At 43.2% G+C, this 24,088-nt stretch overlaps 2 protein-coding genes and 1 long non-coding RNA gene across 3 annotated transcripts in view; 1 reads left to right on the top strand and 2 right to left on the bottom strand.

The window, feature by feature from the left end:
- The window catches only part of LOC110978910 (uncharacterized), a 51,830-nt gene that overhangs the window by 8,128 nt on the left and 19,614 nt on the right, over positions 1-24,088 (bottom strand). The gene's annotated exons all lie outside the window — the stretch shown is intronic.
- Positions 364-11,991, bottom strand: LOC110978905 (uncharacterized). The gene is made up of 2 exons (XM_022234239.2): positions 9,537-11,991; positions 364-5,008 (listed from the first exon to the last, which is right to left on the bottom strand). The coding sequence occupies exons 1-2, from the start codon at positions 11,723-11,725 to the stop codon at positions 3,196-3,198; spliced, it is 4,002 nt and encodes a 1,333-aa protein (XP_022089931.2). The 5' UTR covers positions 11,726-11,991; the 3' UTR covers positions 364-3,195.
- Positions 16,456-20,042, top strand: LOC147796721 (uncharacterized). The gene has a single exon (XM_087146780.1). The coding sequence runs from the start codon at positions 16,925-16,927 to the stop codon at positions 18,656-18,658; it is 1,734 nt and encodes a 577-aa protein (XP_087002906.1). The 5' UTR covers positions 16,456-16,924; the 3' UTR covers positions 18,659-20,042.

The raw sequence follows: 24,088 nt of genomic DNA, 5'->3' as shown, positions 1-24,088 counted from the left end.
CCTACGCGGGAGAAATACTGCAAGGGTGGAATGTTGACCGGAGGTAATGGGAATTCAGGAAATGTTTTCCATTTACAAAAGGCCAATGCAAAAGAATATGTCTGGAAAAAATGACATAGGCCTACAGGCTACAGGGCATGAGTTACACACAAATCAATAGAAAGATACTCGTGACATTAACACATAATACTCGATGTTTAAAATCACATGTACACTTCATATACAAGTAATGTGCAAGGGAGATTAATTTCTTTGTCACTGAAGTGACTATTTTTTTTATCTTTTTATGTTTGCCTGACAGACTGCTAAAAATCCACGGTGGACAACAAGTGATGTGGAAAGAAGCAGAAAAAGTGAGCAAAATGAATCTGTAGGGGCGTGATTACCATTTATTCATCAATCCATTACCGTCATATATGGAGTTGTTGAATTACACGTATTTACATCATTACGAGCAAACATCCAGCACAAAGCACTGATGATCTAATACGTGTACATGTATTAGATTTCTCATCAGAGTGGCTGATACAGAAATTTATGGCCAGAGGCCTGCACATTCTAAAACTTGGTAACCTTATCGAGCCTTAGCAAACCCTTCAGCCGTGTCAGTGCGTTTTTCTTGACTTAAACCCTGAATTCAATTGCAACTTCAATTGCAAATACAGGGGTGTTAAAAGCGAAAGATGGACTGGAAAAAAGATACGATTAAAAAAAAGACAACAGCGATGTTGGCACTCTAAAGTAAAAGGGCACTAACATCACAGGTAAACAAACATGCTGGATAAGCAACGACTCTTGAGAGCTGATGGAGCCCCCATTTTATGGACGGTTGTGAAGCACCTGTGCCGTTCAAAGCAGAGGAGGAAATTCGGACATCCACTAATTGGTTGCCACTCTAAGGTCAACCATTACAGTTACCGACAGTGATTACTGAGGTTATGCCTTCTATACTAACCTGTTCTATTGAAAGCCATAAAATCTTGCCATGGCTTCCCCCAAGCTTTGCTTTTTAAGACTTTTTATGGAAAAATGTGTTAGACCTCCCAACAGAATAACAATTGTTTACAATGAATTTTTGTTTATAACCAAATCCTGTCCAAGCTTTACAACCCTAATAAACAACTACAATTAGAATTTGAAGGAATGCAATAATTCTCCAATTCCCCCCTGCACAGAGGAACCTTGAAGTTGAAACGTTCATAACCTCTTGCTCGGGTCAGGCATTCTTCAGTAATCTTGAATTTGTAGGTCAAGGGTAATATGTCTTTCAAAAGTTCAGGCACCCACACGGACACTAAAACCCTAAATATTTCACCACAACTCGAACGTTTCAAATTAAGATTATTACCAACCATAGCTGCAGTGGCATCATACCTCAATCCCATCAAACCCTCCATCATACCCCGTATCCAGTGGCGTAGCCGGGGGGGGGCTGGGGGCACGTACCCCCTAAATTCCCGGTCCCCCCCCCCCCACACTGAAAAGAACGGATGGATGGATATTGAACAAGGCTAACAAAAATTTGTTCCCCAAAAAACCACACCACTGAAGTGAAAGCTGGTGCCCCTTAAGATGCTGGTGCCCCTTAAGATGCTGGTGCCCCTTAAGATGCTGGTGCCCCTTAAGATGCTGGTGCCCCTTAAGATGCTGGTGCCCCTTAAGATGCTGGTGCCCCCTTTGCCCCCCCCCCTTAGTAAAACCCTAGCTACGCCACTGCTCGTATCCAAACTAACTGATTATTAATTGTTTAGAAAAAAGGCACAAAAATGAAAGACAAATATAAAATACGAAATTTACATTAAAGGGTAGCAGCTCTCCACATCAAGTCAAATTGTAAAAACTTGGTTGATGTCATATTCAAAAAGCACCCACAACACCCAACTTTCCCGACTGAAACCCTTCCTTCCAATTCCATTAAAGCATGCACTTTTGTACACTGACTTAAAGTGTTTAAACCCACGGCTCGGTTTACACAAGTTGTAGAGATTACGTTTGACAAGACAAACATGACAAGAGTTCAGAAGTCTGTGTAGAGCCAAGACTGGGTGAAGTGGGATTTTGTGTGCCGATCACACCTGGTTACATATATTTATAACAGATGAAACTACTGACGCATACAACTAGTATTATCGGCAGTGTTCAGCAGTATTGCAAATTTGACCACAAGAACAATGTCTACACCCCCCCGTTTTTTCACTTTTTTACACCTGTTTGTGTTTCACTTCAGATTTAGAAATGAAATTTGCTCTGTTGAAACCACAGCTAGTGTACATGTACATACAGGTACATGTAGTGAAGTAAATGATAAAACTTGTATCATAAAAATTTGTGTCCTTACAAATCACTAGCGTCGTGCTGAATCAATCAATTTCGAAAAGGTTTCCCGAAAATGGAGATAATCCCCTATGCGCAATACATCTTCCAAAGAAATGCACTCGACTTGTACATTTACACTTATGTTTTGTTACTTGATGAGGATAAAACTGTTGCAAAAGGTGGCTTTTTTCTAGTAATATCATGGCTTTTAGTTTTAACAATTTCTTTTTAAAACTTGCTGATTTGAAAAATCAGCAAGTTGTTTTCCTTCTAACCAGTGTTGGCTCCAATTACATTCAATTATTTTGAATGAGATTTAAATAGCATGGGAGTGGGAGAAACTTTATTAAAATATTTGCGTGTGCAAATGTAGGATTGATTTGTTCAGAAACTTATGCCAAGGCCGTGCACACCGATATCACTTATCAGTTTTAAGTTTATATTGCCAGGCTACCATGACCAAACTTTTACCAAGATAGGGCATTCTAAGTTCTATGTTGATACAAATGTGGATAAATGGCTTTTTCTTTGTATTTACAGAATTCAACAGTATAGACCAATGTATATAAATTGTTTGCAAGAATAATTTCAAATATGTTTCCATGTACTCAAAAGAAGATGATGGTCTCATAACTCTTGTCGCTTCCCAATCCAGTGGATGGATAACTTAGAACAACCCTGGCTTTTCCTATTCCGGTGAAAGGATATTACTAGTTTTGAGGTACATGTATAACGAACCTGGTCGCTTCCCAATCCAGTGGGTGGACAATATCTTAGAACAATCCTGGTTGTTTCCTATTCCTGTGAGAACATATTACTAATCTTGAATTATAACGACTCTGGTCGCTTCCCAGACCAGTGGGAGGATAACACTCAGTTTTATAACAGCTCTGGTTTCTTCCCATTCCAGTGGGTGGAGTTGGGTTTCAGGGGATCTTTTTCTTCCCCTAGGTCCATGGTGATGTCTGGTCTACGGTGGGTGTTCTCATAGATGACTTCACCATTTTCATCTTTCGGCTGGTCGTCCTCCTTCGGAGACACTGGTTCCTCTTTCGATTGGACGGGCAGGGGCTTTCCTAGTTTAGGAAGGAGTTTAGGTTTTGGGAGCAGAGCGGGCTTGGCAGCAGGTTTGGGTTTCGGTTTGGAGGTCTGAGGTTCTGGATCTGGCACGACATCTGCGTGCTTCGTAGTGTCTCCCTTCTTGGCGGGCTTTGAATACATTTGTCCAATATCTCCAAAATCCACTGTCATTCCAGCACAGGATAGTCGACCAACTACAGTTACCCGGGAACCACTATCGGATGGTCTCAGAAGTTGGCCACCAGCTTCTTCTGTCTCTCGTATATGTTCTACGATTGCATCTCGCGGTGTGAGGCAGATCGTAACAGGCCGTGGATTGGCGTGTATATTAACGACTGGTTGATGAGTATCAGTAGTTTCAGCCTTCAAAGGTTGGCTCTCCGCCTCTCCAATCTCCTGCTCCTTCTCTCTGGAGGACTCCTGCTTTATGTTGAGACAGATGAGCTTCCGCACTAGGAGGACGATGATGATGACCAAGAGGAGTAAAGTAAGAACTGAACCCACAATGATGCCAGCATTCATCCCCGATTCATTATCTTCATCCCTCGCGCTCGCATTCTTACCACTTGGACGACTAGGAAGCAGCTGTGATATAAAAACTTCTGTACTAGTATCCCCTTTCTCATTGATTTCATTGTTAGCGTAACACTTAACAACTGTCCCGTTATCTCCAGAAAGAACATTAACAATCCGTAAAACCTGGTTATTGTCTTGGATGACGATCTTTTCCCCTGAGGCAGAGACAAAGTTTTCCGGAGTTTTTCCAGCAATTATCCAGGTATAGTTAGTGACACTGGGAATACCAACTGCAGAGCAGGTAAACACAGCATCTTCTCCTACATTGACAGAGGAAGTCACTATGGAAACATTGGTTGGCCGGTGAAATGGCTTTAGACTACACGTCCGGGCCAGCCGAGGCAAAGCTGGAGTGTTCTCCACGCACGTGAATACTGCTCCATTGTCGGTCTCCATGAGCTGTAGTTCATAGGTAGCTTTAGGGTAGGGGTCCTCCTCTACTCTCCCTGGCAATATCTCATGCCAACTCATCCAGTCAAGACGGGGCTTAGGATTCCCCCCAGAAGATATACAAGTAAGCACCACTTTTTGTCCCGGTTCGAGGTACACCCCGGCCGGTTCCATACTGCACTGTGGATACCCCTCATGGGGAGGTTCATACACCGTGATAGTGACGATCCGAGACTCCCCCAAGTATTTACCTCCTTCAAAGTACACACAGCCGTAATCGCCAGCATCACTCATGCTGACATCCCGTATTTGAAGGAAATATTCCCCGGCTGGAGTGTCCCCTATCACGGAAAGACGCCGCCATGAGTCGTCCGTAGTGCTCTGGCGAAAGACTCGGGTTCCCTTGGTCAAGTAGGCAGCGTTGGGGCTATGACGATACCAATACACGATATACGGGGATTGACCGGGACGGTTGTTTATAGCGCACCGTAAAACCACAGTAGAGCCCGGCGTGGTGAAAGCATCAGCTGGGTTCTCTCGTAGCGGACCGGTAGCATATACATTCCCGCTGCCGATCAATATCGCAACACACAGCTGAATAACTGACGATAAAACACAGTGCATCTTGGCTGAAGCCTGCTGTAACCTCAAATTTCAACTAAGTACGAGTCGAAATTTAACTCCACTCCGTAATATCGCACTGATGATCACTTCATCAACTGTTCACGTGAGGAGCACCTACCAGAGAATAAGCACATCATCAGTTCATTCCAATCCTATCAGTAAGACGACGGCCGAACGGCAATGCAAATATTGACATTTGACATGCCGGTTGTAAACAAGCTGTTCTTTTTCAGCGAGTTGTGTGTATGCACGTGTACTGCCTATGCAATACTGTTACATGCAGCTAGCACGCATGAAGGATCGTACACAATAATGTGAAGAGCGCACTCGGGTATCCGGCTCATTGCACGTAACACAAACACTCTACCCACACAGCGACCGGGCCCTAAACGCCGAGCACCAGCTACAGCTGATCAACCCCCCGCCCCTTGAAATTCTACTCTGCTTAATCACTTCCGGGTTAGCGTCCTCAAGGTGTCAATCCACGGGTGACCGATGAGGGTGGGTGAGGGGTCTGTCTTGCCGCCCTGGGGGGACGGAAGAACCGATGAGTCTTCGGTCTCTAGGGGGTGGTCCTAAGGGCGATTTATGTCGTCTGCTGATTTCAAACAAGTAGTGTATAAGACACGAAGACACAGCCTGCTGACAGCTCTAGTGCTAATCAAGCTATAAAGGCGGCAACCTTCTCAAAACATTGGTCAGCCATGAACCCCAGATAGTCATGGCTGTAGCACAGAAACAGGAAAACTGTCGATGTAATATTATAACTATAGTTCTTTAAAATTAAAAAAAAAATCCTCCGCTCCGATTTTTCCTTCTCAGTACTCAACTTTATCCAACCACATTCCAACCTAATTGTCTCTCCTGTTACTACGGATTCCAGATAAAATCGACGGAGTTTGTTAGAGCAGAAACTAGCAGTTTGACGTTGGTCCTATTATTAACACGAAATACTCTCCAGAGAGGAGTTTGAATCAATTAAAAAAGATTATTTCCAAGAAATTCTTTCACAACAGTGCGTGTTTGTATGGAACCATGGCTTGACACACCCCGAAGCTTATTAAAGTTCGCTGTTGTAAAGCGCACGGGGTCGCCCTTCAATATTAACTGACTTCACACTGCGAGAGCCAGTCAGAACGTTGGTCACGTGAAAGCCTGGATAGTTTCCTTTCAGGTCTAACTTATACGCGTGTCTCGTATCGCAAGTAGTCACCTTGCTTTCGATCTTCCCTGCCCAATGGTGGCTTGTGGATGTAAGGTAATGAGATTAATGTCACAAAAACGGAGCTGGTATTCGACTCATCTGGTTATAATAGAAACTACTGGCTGAGTTCGGGAGGCTTGTTCTCGATGTTCACGAATCGCTCGAACAATGGGAACGTGCAACCGATTATCGCTGGTTGTTGCATGCAACATGGAGGCATCCATGTGCGTTCTTTCAGAGTAAACTTTAGAAAGCTGGGCTGAATTCTTTGCTATTTAAAAAGGAACATTCATTTCTTTGCTATGGAAATGATTATTGTTATTTTTGTAAAAATTCCCATTGTTTCTGGCTTTGTGGGTAATCTCGCTATTTTTTGCTGCTGTTCAAAAGTCAAAATCTCACGAGTTTTTCCTCGTGTTCCTGTAAAACCCTGAGGCCTGAAGAGGAGGTGGTGTGTGATCCTGTTCCGGGAAGAGTGTTCTTGAGCCCTGTTCCCGCCGTTCGTCGGACCGCGAGAACAAGAAACCCGAAGAAGAGGCCGCCCGAACTCGACCTCAGACTTCAGAAGTCTAACCCACGTGAGGGCGCTATTACTGCTATCCGTTCATCGGGTCAGGTTTGATAAGTTATAACCCAGAGTCCTCGGTTTCAAAACGAAGTAATGAATAATGCACTCTGAAAAAGATGACTCCCTAAAAAGGGAAAAAGAAAAACTAAAGCGAAATTCTTTTATTGCGCTTTCGTGAAAAAGGAACAAATCCATCCCGCTGCTTCACGAATTTACGAAAATAGTCCTAATAACCACTAAATTAAGGGTGTATGCTTTCTTGATTAACTGAAGTGTTTGTGATTAGGATTAAAATCTTAGAACCTTGACTTAAAAAGCAGTGACCAAAGAGGACAAAACACGCTTCATCTGCTTCCACTTCTGCGTAAATTTGTCCTTAACCCTAATCTAATTTCAACAGTCACATTATCTTTACAATGCAATCTAAATATGTATAGTAAATACCCCAGATTTCCACACCTCTGTTGCCAAGGTTCACTCCCAAATATTCTTGAGCGTAAGCAGTTTCTGCAGCATTAATTCGGATAGCTCTTCCGTCAATTCAATGCCGTGATATTTTTAACCCTGACCCACTTTCCCCATCGAGAAATCTTGACAGCTGACATGGCATGCACTGGTACATGAATATTACATTATCGCTCTCAAAGTATGCGTCATGAGCCATACTAACAAGTAAAACCTTGAACATACGTGACCCGAATAACTACAGTCACACAACGCACAGACGAATGCCCCACATCCAACTGTCACGGCCACACCGCAAAAGCAGAGGTTCGATTCCACCAAAGAAGTTCCTTCGGCTCAGACACAAGAAATTCGCCTGACTTGAATAAGTGTTCAAGGGGAAGTTTAATAGCACGCTGGGATATATTTAGGATGTATTCAGTCGTTCTGATGATGGGCGTTTCACATTTGTTGGCAGATTAAGTTCATTCAGTGACAGATTCCAGTCGGCTTTGCCTGCTGTGTGAATACAACATTTGGATATTCCATACAATACACTATTTCATCCACGTACTTCCATCATTCCTGTCGGAAAGCAACTTGATCAAAGGGAAGTTATCGCAATTACGGTGCTTTCTCCAAAACCATCCTGATCTCCAACAGCAACAGAATTCAAAAAAGTTGCCGGCCATTTTTATGTGTAAATACATTATTTTTTAAAACTATTATTTTCAAATGTTTTACAAAGTTCCCTTCTATGAACGAACTCAAAATAATGGGAAATTTTTAATGGAAAAACCTCTAGAGCCCACCAGCACCCCTGTTTATTGTCTTTTCACTGTGAGCTCCGTGTTTTGAATATTTTCCGTACGTCTCTCGAATTTGGACTCCAAAAGGTACGTAAACACCTCCCCCATGCAGCTGAAACACCTTTGGTACATGAAAAAACTAATGTCTGGTGCAAAAAGACGCGAAATGTTAAAAGGTCGAAGTGCGGATATTTTAATTCACACCATCCTTGATTATAAGACCCCCTTCTATCCTCCACAGCACGTGCGGTTTTACTTTCCGTTTACATAGTAACACCGGTTTTCACTTGCCGCATGGGTTATTTTTAAAGTATAGTTAAGACGACCACTATACTTACAGTAGAGTTGAAACGACGTGAATGCTGTGAAAATAAACCGCAACCCAAAGACACAGCAGAAATGTGACAGGTCTGTCTCTGCTTGTCATAATACGCTGTACATATAATATTAACGAAGTTTCTGTATAACCGTGATTGGCTAAAGCAAACACAAATTCTGACCAAGCAGCACACAGGTTTACAAGGACGGAAGAATCAAGACACAGCAAACAGTCGTTAGGAGCTTCTCCGAAGAATCAACACACAGCAAACAGTCACTGTCTGTCGTGAGGAACTTCTCTGATCAGTAACTCAAAATGCATCACAACGATCATGGACAAGATCGGTTAGAATATTTTATGAAAACTATTTGGCGAATTTATTCTTTTAAGTACCTCAAGTTTCATGCAATTACACGTTCAGCAATAATCGGCTTGCGACTTTGTTTTATCCAAAATTCTTAATCTGAAATTCCCCCTGATTTTTTAAATCTCAGCAACTTTCTTATTTTAACAACTATGGTGTATCATCGTTTTCCTGCCAGTATGTACAAGCAAAAAGTTAGGATAAATATGCACGGCAAAAGCACGAGTTCTGTCAAGCCTATTACACAAAAAATGAAATTCCAAAAGGGACACGAAAGCGAATACCTTAACTGAAAGCTATTTCTTTAGCAAGATTGTGCTTAGTGCATTTTGCATGGGGATGGATATGTTGACAATTTAATTCAACATGGAAATATGAAACATCGAAACCAGCCAGTTTTCCAATGACAAATTACGGATTATGTAGGCTGTATGATTTGTTAATAATGCATTACGATTCCTGTTTTATAATGCCAACACTTCATACTGACGATATACAAAGGCAACACAATATTCTGTATCCTTGCCATATTTTACAACAGGTACATACAGTGTACCATTTCGAGTCCAATGCCCTGACGCGTATTTTCTCTATGTTTGTGTACCATTTAATCGGTTGAAAAACTTATCGATCAGTTGAGTCTCGGCGGATGACAACAGTGCACATTAAACGGCAAATGTCTTCATATCGATTCTTTTTTTCTTCCTACCTTCAAAGTTTATAATATACATATCCATCGGAAAACAATGTTCGATAAAAACCATGTCACAGTTTTCATTTGTGATTTTTTTTCTGAACAGCGCCCTCTATACCTGGTGACGGAAACCATGACAATGCATTACGACAGAACTTTGGAGGTTCTAATGGCTGCATACTCAGTCTTCTCCTCGGTGTCATTAACCTCATCCTGATTGGAGGAGAACCCTGTCCAGTCCAAATCAGCGTACACTAAATCCAGCAAGCTGCTTGCCTCACTCTTGCGCCTGTCAGGGTCGCTTAAGGGTGCAGCATCTCTCATAGGACACTGCGTATTCTCATAAGGCGACTCTCGATCTCGGCTTCTTCGATTCACCTGTTGCTGCAGCCTCAAGCCGATCTCAGTATTCTCGTAGACTGACTCGGTTTTCTGGACTTGCCTTGCAGTGGCAACTGGCATCTCGTCGCTCGACAGTTGAGGGACAGCATTGAAGAACGCCGAGTACCTCTTGACCGTGCTGGTGGCTTCAGTGTCCAGTGCAGGGTCCTCAGATTTGACGGTGTGAGGACGGTCAAGAGTGGAGGCTTTCCTCTTGCGCCAACTGAATGATCCTCTCTTGAACATGGATGAACAGTGGCTCTTAGATCGAATGGTGGAGGCCAACTGCTCCAGGAAATCAGGATGGACAAAGGACTGTCGTCTGGCCGATCTGGCTGGCTTAGGTGTAGCATCAGTATTGTTTGACGGCTGAGCATTATTTGTATTGCCATCTTCTTCCGGGGTGGCATTCGGCACAACGACAATGTCCAACTTGTCGATACGAGGCTTGTTAGCCGGGCGAAGAGTCTTCCTTTTGACGGGTTTCTCATGCTTGTCCACGAATTTGATTTTGATCAGTATTCCAGTCAGTGCGAGGACGATGAGGACAAGAACCGTGAATCCTACCGCAGCACCTGCCGTGAAACCTTTGCCTTTGGGACCGGGTTGGAGGACAGAATCAGGGGGCACGTGCGGAATGGTAACATCTTGAAGCGGTGGTGATGCACTTACAGGTTCATCCATCTTATTTGTTGTGACAAGCACAGTTGTTACTGGATTCTTGGGTTCGGGAGACTGCGTTAGCGGTTGCTGTTTTGATGCAGTACGCAGAGTAGGTTGTTCAGGTGGGGCCAGACTTGGTGCCTTGGTAGCTTGGGCTCGTAAGGTTTGTAGCCGAATCCGTTGTGATGTCTTAAGAAGGACAGTTAGAGGAAGTGTCGTCGGCAACGGGGTGGGCGGGGACTTCGTAGTAGTCCTTGGGGGCTTAGTGGGAGCTATTGTTGTGGTGGGAATGGGGTCCCGTTGGATTAAAACTTGCAACATATCTTCGTCCATTCCCTTCATGTCAAGAGGGTTTCTGGCAACGCATCGCACCGGCATCCCGCTGTCTTCTCGGGTGATGTTCAGAATCCGCAGAGACGCTCCTTGGTTGGCGATCACAAAACGTCCTTTTGTCTTTGATACCCTTGTCATGGATTGTCCCCGTCCGACAAACCAACGGTACCTGTTAGAGGGTGGCACACTCGTGGCCAGGCAGAAAAATTCTGCTGAGTCCCCAACAGTGACCATCTGAGGAGGCATAATGGTGACATGAGTAGGGATTGAGAAGGGGGTCACAGAACAACTGCCAAATGCTGCCGAGTGGCCAGACCTGGAGTAACAAGTGAACGTGACGTTGTTGTCGTACTGGCTGAGCAGTCGATGTAGATAGGCTCCGGTCTGCTGGCCTGTCGAGTTGAAGTGTGCGGGGAGATTCAATTTCTTGCGCCGAGCCCAAGAGAGGGTGGCCGGTGGCACACCCCCCGCTGATACGCACGAGAACGTGGCGTACTCCCCCGGCTGTGGATTAGCGGGTGTGATGGAACACTTTGGATAACCTTGGTCTGGCAAGCGAGACTCCTGGACATTCAGCATCGCTGAGCTTCGGATGCTACTGCCAGAGTCATAAATGATACACCGGTACTGCCCCTGGTCGTCTACTGTAGTCGACGAAATATGGAGGTTAAACTCTCCATCGTTTATATTCCCAGTAATGCTGTACCTGCTTCGTTTATCAGCATCAACGGAACCGTAAAGTGAACGGTCAACGCTTAGGAACTTTTGTTGGTTCTGCGGCCCGGACCACGCCCAGTAGATACGATGTCTTCCCCTCTGGTATTCACCGGCTATGCTGCATTCTAGTGTGTGCGGTTGACCGATTGTTACTGTGGAATCTGACGGCTGTACTCGAAATTTGGCTGCATAGCCAGGTGTCAGAAACATAAACAGACCGATCACAACCAGTCTTGTTTCCATACCGAATGTCTTCGTTAGATGTCTTTTACATAAAGTCTTTTCAGCTTCAATCTAACTTTCTCCGGGTGAATCTTTAACAGGAACAAAATGGCGACTGGTTCCACAGCATGCGTGTACATAAACTACAGCACACGCATACGCTTCCAAGTTTCTCGAGACAATCCCCAAACATGACTCACCACACTTAGCTTCCCCCCGCGCAGGGTAGCAACTAGCGTCTTGCTTATCAAGAACTTCACCGACGTTAATTCGTACATCCTTCAGCAAAAAGACTGCACTCAGCCAGTGACAAACATCTACGTCAATGCAATTCTAATTTTAGTTAACTGTGGTTCATTATGAATAAAATGAAACTGAGGTGGGAACGTACTGAAAAAGAGGGGTGTCACGGTAATGTACGGAATCGAAACCAGGTGGAAAGGAAAAAAGATTTTTCCATAGGCAAAGGGAAAATGTGACGGTGGAAATCCGTTTGGGTATAGTCAATTAGGAAGTAATCAATAATATTGAGATGAAGCAGACAATCATGATTCGCAGTAAATATTAATTTGCATGTGTTAATTCTGTAGACGTTGAGGCAAAATTAATAATCACTAGTAGTCTAAATCACATTGATATGAAGAATGAACACATTGCAAGGTTCATTTCTGAAAGTTCGTTCGTGAAATGCAATACATGTAGATTAGTTTCCTTTGGGTGAATAGGACGCCCTCTGTAATTCCAAGCAGCGGGTAAAAAACTCCACTGCTGTACCTGCCGAACGTTCTTGCAGTTCCATCTGAAACGAGTGCGGATGTGAGTTCTGTTTTGTCACATAGATGAAATTGTTGAGCACTTTCTTGACACTATTTCTCTGTTTGCCCTTAACGAATTTGAGGAAAGGTCTTTGTTAAAACCTGCACGGTGGCACCGCGGGTCGATGTATGAAGATAATGGTGGCCCGAACTATGACCTTAGCTCCGTATCGTTAGAGTTAATTACTTCATGGTTAGTTAAATTGCTTTCACGATTGAATGATGCTCATATTAACCCATTTCCTGTGAGTGTGTTTTTACAGTGGCTCGGTATACTTGTATTAATACATTATACTACTGTACTTGTGAAGGGAGATTGATCTCAATTTAAAAATATATGCACAGCTAGCTGGCTGGCTATTCGGAGGTATACAAAAACAAATGAGGCTATGCGCTGGTTCCCAATCGCTCCATTGAAATGTGCGGCGGGAGCCAATCTCAACCACCCCATCATTCAAAATATAATAAAATCAATCCCTCGTGGAGAAGTAATGTGAAGGACGTTAGAATCTGAGTGACACACCGAGGTCCAGTTTAGTTCGAAAACAGCGAAAGAATGCGGTGCGTGAATGAAAGGAAGAAAGCTCCACAAGGTGGACAATGAATGGCCTCTTGCTGCAACGCCCATGTCACAAAATGAACTGAAAAAACAGATATCATTACTCCCCGGTGGACAGGATCATCTCAAATAACACTCACTATTCAAATCCCTGAAAGGTAAGTCTGCTAAATATTCATAAACTCCAAACTGCTGTAAAATACGTTGACCAATAATAATGCGGGAAATTTGTCGACTCTTTCCAAACGCGCATTGAGTCTACAAATTTCGCGCATTGTGATTGGCCAACGCGTTGCAAACTCTTGGTGGCGCACTAATGTGAAACGGCCGTATAAGGAAGGCAAAGTAACACAGACCAAGCTCCAAAATATTTTTCTCGTAGTGTTGTCATTTCTACTTCGATCTTACTTTCATTTTAAGGAGACGTGATCAATGACTTTATGTTTCTGCCTTCCATTGTTGTCGGGGATACAATTTGAAACCAAGCCACAAAGCCAGACATGTCTAAATCCTGCCCCCTGGTATTGTGATTAATCATCCGCAGAGACACCTAGCCTGTGTGACAGACTCATTATCCCAATAAGCTATCTATTGGTGAAATCATTTTGGAGTTTCGAGTATGGGAAGTCTTTGGTGTATTGTCTCGGGAAATCGTGCGGCCGAGCTAAGCCTGAGCGGATATTGCAAATCGTGCTGTTTCATGCATGACGTGCAGACGATTTCACTGTGGCTTTAGGCGGGAGATGGCAACAATTTTACTCAATTAAAAATACTGCATTGGTTTATGTACACGCTCATGAGTTGCTCACCTAAAATATCTTCAGGGAGATATGTCGTAAAAGGATTTGCGGACAGACTGCCCTGCAAAAAAGGTCGCTCACCTTTTCTTTTGGGCAAGAGTGAGACTGGACGTCTTTCTCATTAAGACCGTTGAGGGCTTTTAAACGTCACGATCGTGTGATAAGTAAGCCACGTATGTTCACTCTCATGTCTTTGTGCACCAGTTAGTTGAGAGTTAGTGCATGCGCACTCGATCACTTTACTGTGGATTTTGAGACAGGCGACTTAGGACACCGTTCCGAACTTCTTTCCGGAGATGGAGACTATAATTTATTTTAGAAAAATACAAAGTTCACGGGGATAACCTGATAATTAAAAATTGATTGGACAACATTACACCATCGTATTATATGAACCCAATTGCAGAAAATCTGAAACAAATTCTGAAAAACTGATTTTTAAAAAATAAACACGATCAGATTTGAAAGAAAATACGTCTACGGTCTTTCCCATTTTAAAACAATTTCTCCATATCCAAACAAACGAAATAAAGTGTCGTGTGTAACGAGACCCAATAAAAAACATCGGTAGTGTTTTCCAGTTATTGCAAATTTAATATTTTGAACGAGAATCATTTGTCCGTAGTAGTGCATGTATACGTGCGTTGATGGAGTACATATATATGTACATGTGTGTTGCACATGTGCACACATAAATCGTGGCCGACGATCAATCGACAGAAACCCAAAGTTGAAATAGGGGCGATTCACAATAGTGCGCCACCATGTGTTTGCAACGCGTTGGCCAATCACAGCGCGCGAAATTTGTCGACCCTTTCCGAACGCGCATTGGGTCGACAAATTTCGCGCATTGTGATTGGTCAACGCATTGCAATCTCTTGGTGGCGCACTATAGTGAAACGCCAGTATTGAGAAAACTAACGTTTTTTAGTTTTATCAATTTCAACTTCCTTCGATGGGCAATTCGCAGTAGCTTAAATATGGTACCCTTTTTTCAAATACTCTTTCAATTACCAAGACATGTAGCATGAGTGGAAAAACTGGAGAACAATTCAAAATTTCAATTTTAAAATGGCTTTTTTTTAGGTTCAGATGTGACGTACACAGACATCTTTCACCCCATTTTCTCCGAAATGTAACTTATGAATAACAAGAAACACACCATAAAATGAAATCTAAAGCCTGATTATATTTCTCATGTATAAATTCAGCAAACTTTTAAACACTGAAGAAGATCTCCGCAGATGAACTTTGGTATAGTCGTTTGCTGGCTGGCGTCGCCATTTTAACAAGCACAGAAAAAGACTACGACTTTGCCGAATTTTAGCGCATGCGTACAAACTAAGTGGAAGGGTGAACTTACGTGAAGCGAACTAAAGAGAGCGCTTCAACTCACCCAATATGAAAACGTCGCAGGACATGAGGTTCACGAACGCTGCTCATTGATGATGCGTGCAGGGATCAGGAGAGACGTTAGAAATAAAATCCACTCTACAGAGCGAGGTAAACCAGCACCACAGTACCAGCCAAACTGCCACGAAAGGGTCCCAAACTTAGGTTAGGCGTGTAGTCGCTGAATTTAGCTAGACCTTGCTCAATAACCGCTATTTTTGATTACATGGATGGCCAAGGCTTGGAGGCATTTTCATTTGGTATGGCAGAAGTATTAGTCAAGGTACATGGCTTTGTATCAGATTTTGCAAAAGTTTCATGAGTGCAGTTATTTCGATTTTGCACTAACGGCCAGTCGGAGTTTGCCATGGTTGGCAAAATTTACCCTTGTAACTGTGACGTAGCAAACGATAAGTCTATGATAAGAGCACCCCTGGACCAAAAGTTTACCCAAGGACAACGAAATGGGCATTTAGTCATAGCCTAGGGAGGAAATCAGAAAGCATGCACCTCGGCTTGAAGGATGGTGTACATTTATTTTCCTGCGACCTACTGGCACTTTAACCATTTCTCTAAGACTCGAGACTGTTCAGCCATCGATCCTAGTTGCCCTAGCACACAACAATCGACGGAAGACAGCTGATTTAATGTAAATCTCATGATTTATCCGTATTCGGCAACACAGGATAACAATGGCCCGAATGGCCTACATAACAACTCTACCATATGTCTTCCTAAAATCTCTTTCAAAATATTTGATAATGTATATAATTTACTCAAACACCTGGTTCGTTGAAATTAAGTGCACTTTTTTATTTTAAAACACCATTTCACACACTCTATGGAAAAGAGTTAGAATGGAAAGTTGTTCACTTTCGTTGACATCTGAGACAGCCAAAATGACGTTGTTGACTTTCCATCATCTCAAAGTCTACGTGTGTTGTTGTGTTACTACGGTTATACGGCATGGGCTTTATAATCAACGATTTGTTTTTATTCGAGTTTCAAATTTCACTAAATATCGTTCAGCGGAGCGGTGGGAATTAACTGTCGCTTTAAGTAACAACAAATAAAAGTTGACCTTTTCCTGTGCTACCAATTCATATGATTTCCTTTTGTGCTGATGCAACAGAGCAATCAAGTCAGACCACAATGCATTCCCGGAAATGGTAGCACCAGGAGATCTTATCAAGTGAACACACAATTAAACAGCATATAGAAACTGGTCGCGATTTGATGGTGGATATACCCACTGCGCAGGACACTTTTGAGGTACGTTTTTACTGTGTGTACGCATGGACATTGCATTTCATTTAAATTACTCCACAGAATCTTCCTGGTTGTTGATGTGTAGAGCATTTTCAAAGGATATAGCCCTCGTGCTCTGGGAAGCCCGTGTTCGACATCGCTTAAATGACCTCCTCTTCTTTTGTCTCAGAATTATAAACAGCCAACTTTCGATCTCGTCGTTCTGGAAAACGTAACCAATATTTATGATACATCACACGGTGTAGATATCCAATTATTCATATTTAACTGCTGGCCGTGGATGAAAGCCCACGGAATCTGATTCCCGAGGTGTGAGTTGTTGTTCGAATTCACGACCAGGACGAACATGATGTGAAGACAGACTTTTTAGCATTGGGTTTTCATCATGCTATCTGTTACTATTCTAACTGCCATTTGTTTGATGGCCAGAGCGGAATTCATACAAAATCCCGAAGCAGCGACAGTGAATGAGGGAGGAAGTGTGACACTGACATGCGAAGAATCATACCACTATAACTACAGAACATCCTGTTCTTCTTATGATTTCTATTGGCGGAGGAGCACCCGTTCAACTGGACATCGGGAATACCTCACTCGCTGTACAAATGTTTACAGAGACTTCAGTGACCGAATGACAGTTTCAAAATGGAATGGTCGTTACACTCTCACTATTGATCCAACTCGCCCTGAAGATACGGGCTACTATGAATGTTACATATATTACAACCGTGATTACATTTACACGTCAGAAAATGCCCTTTTGACTGTTAATGCCTTACCAAGACATGAACCCTGGTGTGAATTTTACCCTCTAGTGCCCAATGTTGGAACAACGGTTGAGCTCCGATGCAGACTCTCAATACTCGATCCACCAAGCCTGCTGACCTGGCTCAAGTTACAATCAAATGAAACAGTCCCTTCAGAACCAACGAGACGAATCAATCCCGGAGATTACTTTAGCGTGAACTTTCAGATCACAGAATATGACAATAACGGGGAGTTCAGCTGTGTAGTCGGCCAGGATCTTGCTAACGGACCCAGGTGCACCATAAGCCCGCTACAAATACCGACGAATGTCACACTCACGCCAAGTCCTTCGCTGGCTGTGTCAGAGGGCGAGGTGGCGTCCTTCAGGTGTTCTTCCCAGTCCATTCCAGCAGCTCAGGAATTCAGATGGCGCTTGCGCAGAGACGAGGAGGACATAAAGGTCAATATGAACACCATTCAACAGCTGCAAGGTACATACCGTTTAAGTGATCTTGGACAAGACTTGGAGATTGTGAGCGTAACAACTGCTACATTCAACAACACTGAGGTCAGATGTATTGCAGTCGACCCGTTAGAATCAGTGAGCAGCGAGGTGACTTTGTTGATCGTCGTCCCCTTGGAAACAACCACTGTGACAACAGAGGTAATGATTACTACGTTTGAAAAAGGACAAACAGACAACACTTCCGGTGGCGCTAGCCCTAGTACAGGCATCATCGTAGGGAGCGTCTTAGGTGTGATATTCTTACTGATTGTCATTGCTGGCCTGGGTTTTTACATCATAAAGAACAAGCACAAGCAGGGGGTTGTTGGGGCCCGGTTCCAAAACTCACCAGGCCACGAGAGGGTAGGCCTAACGGTGGTACAGGCGTCCCCTACGTACGAAGAAGTCCCACAAGACTTGAGTGGACATGATGAACAAGCAGGAGAAGCGCAGTCAGCTGATGACACGGTCAATGCACAGTCGAGTTTGTACGCAACTCCTGACAAGGCTAGGCATGAGGAGACTGAGGTTGGCACATCATCACCGACGTACGCCAACAGTTCGGGTTATGTTAACCTCCCTCGACCTGCCAGCGAGGAGAAGAGAGTCTCCAACGGCATATCACCCTACGCCGTGCCAGACAAGCGGGAAACATCTCGGCCAGAGCCGGTCGGTGGGGCCTCCGAGTCTTCTGAACACAAGGAAGACCCAAAACTGAAAAACGTGGAGGGATTGGTCTATGCCGATTTGGATCTGCAGCGCCCTCAAGCGACAGAAGAAGAGAACGAGCGAGAAGATGATTCGATCAATTACGCCTCCATCCGTGGTGACATGGTAGAAATCAGAGGTTTGTTGAACAGAGAATAGACGATAAATAACACATGATATACAGTACATGTAATTGACAAGGCACGCAAATGTCAAGGAGGGCCTCTTGTTCACATTGAAGAAGTATTTGGATGTATCATATCGATCATATATGTTCAATCGAAGTGGTCAAGAGGTTTCCAACTGATTATTGGGAAGGGTAAGGTGAATGCGTATCTTTCTTAATTTGAGTTAAATATTTGTGTATGCATCATATATAGGTATGTATGACATGGCAACTCTGGAAATGAAAGTGAATTTTAGTGAAACAATTAAATAATTTTCCATGGCGACTGTAAATCTGGGCCTTTGTCATATCACTAACGGTAACGAAAAGTCCCACTATGAAACTCGTCTTTTTTGTAATTTTTAGAGATGTTCTCATTTCACCGTGAGTCACAGCAGCTAATTTGTTATTGAAATAAAGTTGTATAACATTTGTTGCAAGCTTCAAGAGTTTCAATGCTAAAGAAATCTCGGGCAACTGTGTTGATAGCAATCTGTACTATGTTAGCTATTCGGTAAAGATGGCATCGTAATCATGACTAGCACAATGTACCACAAAGTTAAAGCAAAACCTGAGTCATCTTGAAGAGTTTCACTCCCATAACTATTTTATAAAAGAGAACAACTGTTACAACGTGTCTTTTCATGAGTTCCAATGTTATTCAACGGGCTCACTCTTTCGTAATAGCTATTTTGACAATCAAATGACAGTACATGATAAATTCCCGTTTTCTAGAGATACACCAATGTTTTGGAAGTCACGTAGATTAAAGCAGTACTCTATAAAGCAGCTCCAGTTCACGTGCTTAAAAATGGAAATGGATTTTTCTAAATATAACCTCTACTATCTAGGTCTTTGGTAATTTAACGTTGAAAGCTTTTAAAATGTTTACATTACTTACACAACTTAATTGTAACTCTGTTTTATACTTTCATGCAAAGAAAAGCCATAATTTCAACTAAAAGAAATGGTACACTGTAAACTATTTTGTTTATTTAATAAACTAGGATATCTTTTTCATAAAATATGAATAGACCCAAGTTAAAAAGGCCATTTATTGCTTTCTTTCTCTCACCTGTGTTTCACTTTCGATACTTTATTCCGCGTGGCCGCTGTTCATATGCCTATCAGTTTTGAGAAAAAACATGACTGGAGTAGAATTGCTCGGATCAAGTTTAAAAAGCAAGTACGAACATCTTTCCTCTTCGTTCTTCTTCCATTTGAGACCCATGATCTTTTCCTGGCTGTAGCCAAGGTGGCTAGCAAGCTGTTCACTGGTAGCCGGTAGTAGTCATGCCTCGGAACACGAGTCTGAGACTACTACGTAAGGGCGTGTCTTACTGTATAGTGACGGCATCAGTCGTATTACTGGAAAAGCGAATATGCCGGTGCGGTGCAAATTAGCGTATATTTAAATAAAACTAATGCTTACTTTTCCTGCAATATTATGTTACGTGATTTCCTTTCTGTCAGTGTGAAGGCAGAAAGTTTCAAGATGAAAAATAAGTGGATTCATGAGCGAACTTCTGTTCTAAGGTAACTTTTAATTTCCTAAGTCAAAAGGTTTAAAGTATGAGGTTTTTGAACCAATACGAAGAAATCAATGAAACATTCTGTGAATTTGGGCCGAGCCCCTCCTCCAGAAGATAGGCCTATGTCAATGACAATGATCGTCAGGAATCGCAATGCGAGCGGATACCCCTGTATCAGTTCCTTTCATCAAAACTGTTATTTACGGTACGCAGTTTCTCAGAGTTACCACACACAGTGTCTGTGTTACACATCGTGAAAACGATGACAAATTGTGTACGACATCTTTCGCCGCAAGCAGTTAACTTTGGATTTTATTACTTTTTTAGTGCCGCCAACTGGCCATTCTTCATCTAATTCTACATTGACAGCGGAAGATGACTTCCCTGGTACAAACATTTAAGATCAGAACTATGTCATCTTATCCACAGAAAGTACATCACGTAAAAGAGTGAAAGACGAGATCATTGATACTATGTCACCGCGTACGACCGCGCCTCTGACGCCACTCACATCAAACACAACCGTACGCGATGTGCAGGGCAATATCAGTACAAATAGAAAGTATTCATAGGCAGCAACAGTGCCACTACATCAAAGTGCCACAAACAACAAAGATTATCGAGACCTAGACTAAAAATATCCCACCAGTAAAGAGACCCCAAGCATGCAAGATCCTGATCAATCTCAACCCAGCATCACATCAGTGCCAGACGATGACAAAGGCCAGGGAGGTATTGATCGGCACTATCCAGTATGGGTTATTCTAGGTTGCTCCTTGGGTTTCGCCTTACTCTTAGTTGCTGTCGTTTATTACACAAGAGTCTTTGTGAAAAAAAACAAGAAAGATTTCGAGATCAACTGGGGCTGAGTAGGAAACTGAACGACAGCCAACCACCGATGAAGAGGCTGCTACCTCGTTCATCTTAGTAGCTAATCCCATCTACGAGGGTCTCGCCCAAGACTTGGGGAACCAACCTGCCCCACAAGACGCAACCATTGCGCCACCTGATGAGGCAGGTCAGGAAGAGTTATACGCCACACCTGACAAAACCAATGACGGCGTGACCTATCATTACACAGTATCATCGACCGACAACACAAGCAGGTACAGCGATACGTCTTCACATCCTGCAATGAATCCAAAACATCTGCCAAAGGAGTCAACTCCAACAGTGAACCAATCTACGCCAAGCCGCGTAAAGGAAGTAACTAGCCAGCCAGCCCAGGGCAGGCAGGAGACGGTATTATGGACATTTTAGCCTTGCCGATTGGATCCGTAATTGCCATCCATATCCAGTACAGTACAGTAATCAGTGCAATAACATAATAATCACAGGGGGCTCATTAAATGCTAAATACTTATTGGCTAAGTTTTAATCGGCCAAGTTATCCTGAATGCTTGCATGTAAAAAGATTATCACAAAGCCTGCACTGAGCAGCGTAGCTAAAACAGAGTGAGTGGGCAGGCTGGGTGCCACGGATAGGGGACAGTTTGTTACAACTTAATTCTTTACTTTTCTTTTCAGAATGTTCAGTAGGGTGACGGGAACGAAGATTTTTCATGGGGCCAGGCACATATCCCGACCATGCCAGCATGCCTGTGGCTATGCATTCGCGACAAGCAAAGATTTAGACCTATAAATGCCTAGTTCAAAAGCTTTTCGTTATCCGGATTTTTTGCTTTGTGCAAGTACATGTAATATCACTTCATTTGTGAATGTAGTACCGGTTTGTCATTTGACTTATCACGTGATCTTTGCTTGTCGTGATTCCATAGCTACGTGCATGCTGACGTAGCTGTAGATCTAGAAACCCGTTTTAGGGGCTTAACCTTGTACACGTAATTGGTATTGCAGATCTGTGTTAAAAAGCTCACAACACAATATTGCAGGTGGCAAAATCATTCCACTGTTTGTATATTGTTATGTTGCTACGTCTTAAACAGGAAATCAATTCCAAGAAGGAAACTTAGTCTTTTAGGTCCCTCTTTTCTGCCACTATTTTCTGTCTAGCATTTTGTGATGTTCCAACCGTTTGCCAAGCCCACTCCTACTCCTCATAATCGGCTAAACGATGGGCTATTGGATTGTTGTCATCCCCAAGTCGATTACCCTGGATATAAAAATCAGAACAGACACAAAACACGAAACTTAAATCATTCAAGTAGGTATTCAATTGTGAATCTATACGGTGATACCATTCCTCGAGTCATTGAACGCATTCGAAATAGCAGGTAACATGCCCGCCCCATATATTAACTTGTTATCCAAAGGGAATTAGTTATTTTGTGCCAGATACATGTCACGGAAGTTGACAGGGAACCCATTTGTTTTTCTATGACGAGCTCCACAATCTGATTGAAACAACACTGATCAGTACTCGATCGTGCGTCAGATAATCTGTTTTCAATTAACGCCACATTTATGGTGAAGAGCTGGCTGGAAACAGTTGACGCACTGACGCAGTGGGTCCACTCCTATCTCTATTTAAGTCTGACACACAAACTGCTCCATTCTATACAAATAAAGAGGACCTTTTCGGGAATAATTAGTGCTTGTAGCTGTAATTATGAAGCAAACCGACATGTGCCTCCTTACATTATTACTGCTTGTTGCCTATCAGCTTTTCGCAGCTGCTAACGCCAATCACTTTTTCCTCCACCCACAAAGCAAGAACGTGGTGGAGGGAAGTAACGTAACATTAATTTGCGGCACCACTTCTGTGATTAATTGTCAAGAAGGAAAAGGCATAGAGTGGAAGAGGTACATTCAAAGATTGGACTCTGTTACAAAATGTGCCACTGTAGAACCCAACTTGGAATCGGAGAGGCGGATGACAGTTGAGCTTGATTTCGAGAATGGAACGTATCGGCTTGATATCAACAATGTGCGGATAGAAGACGGTGGGGAATATTGGTGTTACCTGTTCTACGATGACACAGCTAACTACAAGTCTAACCGCGCCCGGTTGGCAGTAGAACCTAATCAACCGAGGTTTTCATCAAAAAGTCATTCCACAGAGCCACCTCGCTCAACCAAAAGCATGCAAGGTGGCACAACCATGGACAATCTGTCTGTCTTCAATTTGACGGAGACGGACGAACTTCCCAGCACAGACAGCTCGACTCAGGAGACTGACATCTTATCCACTGGTAGTGCATCACTTACTCAAATCTCAGAAGAGACCAACACCACAAGCACTGTAAGACAAAGCGTGTACATACAACCAGATCACTCCACCATTTTCAACACAAGACGTGATCCGGGAGACCATGTTACGACAAACACGAACCCATCACCTGCAGAAACAGTGACATCAACACGAACTGCAAAAAGCAACGAAGATTCAAGACTAGTCCAAGAATCCCACATCAGCACAGCACCCACAAACTTCTCGAGCCCCAATATGACTCAACCCAGCACCACTAACGAAAAACATGCCAACCCCCACGATGACAATGGCAGCAATGGTTTTCAGCAGTACCTACTATGGGTCATCGTCGGATGCTCCCTCAGCCTCGCCGTCCTCTTAATTGCCTCGGTTTCCTGTGCCCAAATTATAGCAATAAAGACTCGAAGGGTCAAGAGATCAAGTAAATCGGAGGAGGAAGAGGTACGTAACCCAACCGCTGACGAAGAGACTGCCATCTCGTCCGTCTTAATAGTCAATCCCATCTACGAGGGTCTCGCCCAGGACACAGGGAACCAACCTGACCCACAAGACGCAACCCTCACGCCACCTGATGAGGCAGGTCAAGAAGTGTTATGGGTGCAGACCACTAATTCAAGTGAGAATTTCTGACCAGCTCATTAGCATTAAAAGTGCCCCCACAGTATCTTTTGAAAAAGGAGATTGTTTGGCCCCCAAAATGGTGAGATTGTGTAAATCGT

This window comes from Acanthaster planci, linkage group LG15, assembly GCF_054643075.1.
Source record: "Acanthaster planci isolate LZ-2023a linkage group LG15, COTS_SCS, whole genome shotgun sequence".
In the NCBI taxonomy this organism is placed as follows: domain Eukaryota; kingdom Metazoa; phylum Echinodermata; class Asteroidea; order Valvatida; family Acanthasteridae; genus Acanthaster; species Acanthaster planci.
The sequence above is the reverse complement of the archived record's forward strand: the minus strand, read 5'-3'. Positions and strand labels throughout refer to the sequence as shown.